This window comes from Eimeria mitis, genomic scaffold, assembly GCF_000499745.2.
Source record: "Eimeria mitis Houghton genomic scaffold, Emh_scaff4772, whole genome shotgun sequence".
In the NCBI taxonomy this organism is placed as follows: domain Eukaryota; phylum Apicomplexa; class Conoidasida; order Eucoccidiorida; family Eimeriidae; genus Eimeria; species Eimeria mitis.
In genome coordinates this window covers 1-1,718 of record NW_013573072.1, presented here as the reverse complement: position 1 = coordinate 1,718, position 1,718 = coordinate 1, and the positions used below count along the sequence as shown (strand labels likewise).

The following is a 1,718-nucleotide window of genomic DNA, read 5'->3' as shown; positions in this document are numbered from 1 at the left end:
TAGCACCTCTCAAGAGGCATTGCAGCCTCCTGCTGCTCCAGCAGCGCCTGGACCGTGGAGATCCGAGTATATTCGCATGCAGGTGATGGCTGGATTGCCACTGGCTGCTCCTGATGCATCCGGTGCTACCCGTTCACAGGCTTCAAGGGATGAAGATGCTGCAGCTTTTGGAGCTGATGCTGCAGCAGCGAGCGCAGCATCCGCCTTGCCCAGTGCTGGGGTGTCCTCTACTGCACTGGCGCCATCCGTAGACGTCACGCGCGAGGAAACGCCGAACCTTTCTAGTTTACTGGCTCATCAAAGAAGTGAAGGTGTAAGACCAGCAGGAGCTGGTAGAAGAGCACCAGTATCTGCTAGAAGAGCAGCAGAAGCTGGTGGAACTAAAGCAGCAGCTGGTGGAACTAAAGCAGCAGCTGGTAGACGAGCAGCAGCAGCTGATAGACGAGCAGGCACAGGTGGTGGAACAGCAGCAGCAGCTGGTGGAACAGCAGTAACAGCTGGTGGGACGCAGGCAGCAGCTTATGAGAAACCAGCAGCAGCTAGTGGAACACCAGCGGAAGCTGGTGGAACACAAGCACCAGCTGGTAGAGCACCAGAAGAAGTTGGTGATACAGCAGCAGAAGGTGCTGGAACAGTCGCAGAGGCTGGTGAAACTGCAGCAGAAGGTGCTGGAGCAGCAGTAGCCGTTGTTGGAACAGGAGAAGCAGCTGATGGAACAGGAGCAACTGCTGCTGGGACAGGAGCAGCAGCTTCTGCAGCAGCGGCACGCTACGCCTCGCCCGCTTCGGATGCCAGTCAGTTGCAGCGGTCGCCGTCTCATGCTGTATTGGAACACCCGTTTGTACGTCTACCGAGGCTAGAGCCGCATGTGTCTCCGAGTTCAGTTTCCGTTGACTTGAGGCGCGCCTTGAGGTCTCCGCCTGCTGTGGGGCACGTCATGCCGCTGCTGCAGAGGGCGCAAGCGCTGCTGTCGCAGGAGACCTTGTTCTCTTATCAGCTGAAGGAGTTAGCGAACACAGCAGAGGATATGATAGGACGCTTGGCGTACTATGAAGGGCAAGACCTCTCNCGATTGGAAGCTCGTGACAGATGCTATCAGCCACACTGCACCGAAGCTTGTGCCAAAGCCAAACTTGGCAGAGCGAACATATTTCGCCGTTTCTCTGTGTGAAGAACTCGGCAGTGCAATACAAATACTCAAGACAGGAAGAAGGCCGGCTGCTGCAGACCTTATCAGGGTCAAACGCATGATGTTCTGCTTCTCTTGGTCTCCTGCGCGTTTCAAGCGTGCTGACTTTGAAGCGTGGACGAAGCAGTGCGACGGCGGCACGGATGGGCCCTAGTTTCCCTCATCAGAAAAGCGGATTTCACTTAAAACATGGCTGAAGCGGGGGGAAATGAGAAAAAATCACAAAGTAAATTTTAAGCAGGACAAATGTCCTTTGTCCTGTGCCCGCTTGCATTCATCAGCCATCGTGAACTATTACAGCGACGACTTCTGATATATACGGGATATCGGGTCCATCTATCGGCAATTCCAGGCAAACTATTGCACAATATTAAACAACCGACTTTGAATTAAACAAATGAACTTTTCCCAGCTGGAGGCCTTCGACTCGAATATGAGCGACGTGATAATGGCGCAGGCAACTGAAATGAAGAAAACGAAACTTGATATGATGAGAGGCAAGGAAGCTTCGACTGCCTTTTGTTTTATT

The 1,718-nt window shown here is 53.4% G+C and overlaps 1 protein-coding gene across 1 annotated transcript in view; it reads left to right on the top strand.

Moving 5' to 3' along the window:
- Positions 1-1,171, top strand: part of EMH_0077520 (uncharacterized protein) — a gene marked incomplete at both ends in the record, with an annotated part of 2,605 nt that extends 1,434 nt beyond the window's left edge. The window contains 2 exon segments of the mRNA XM_013499868.1: positions 83-1,068; positions 1,072-1,171. Coding sequence (XP_013355322.1) covers positions 83-1,068; positions 1,072-1,171 — 1,086 coding nt within the window.
- Positions 1,172-1,718: the final 547 nt, after the last annotated feature.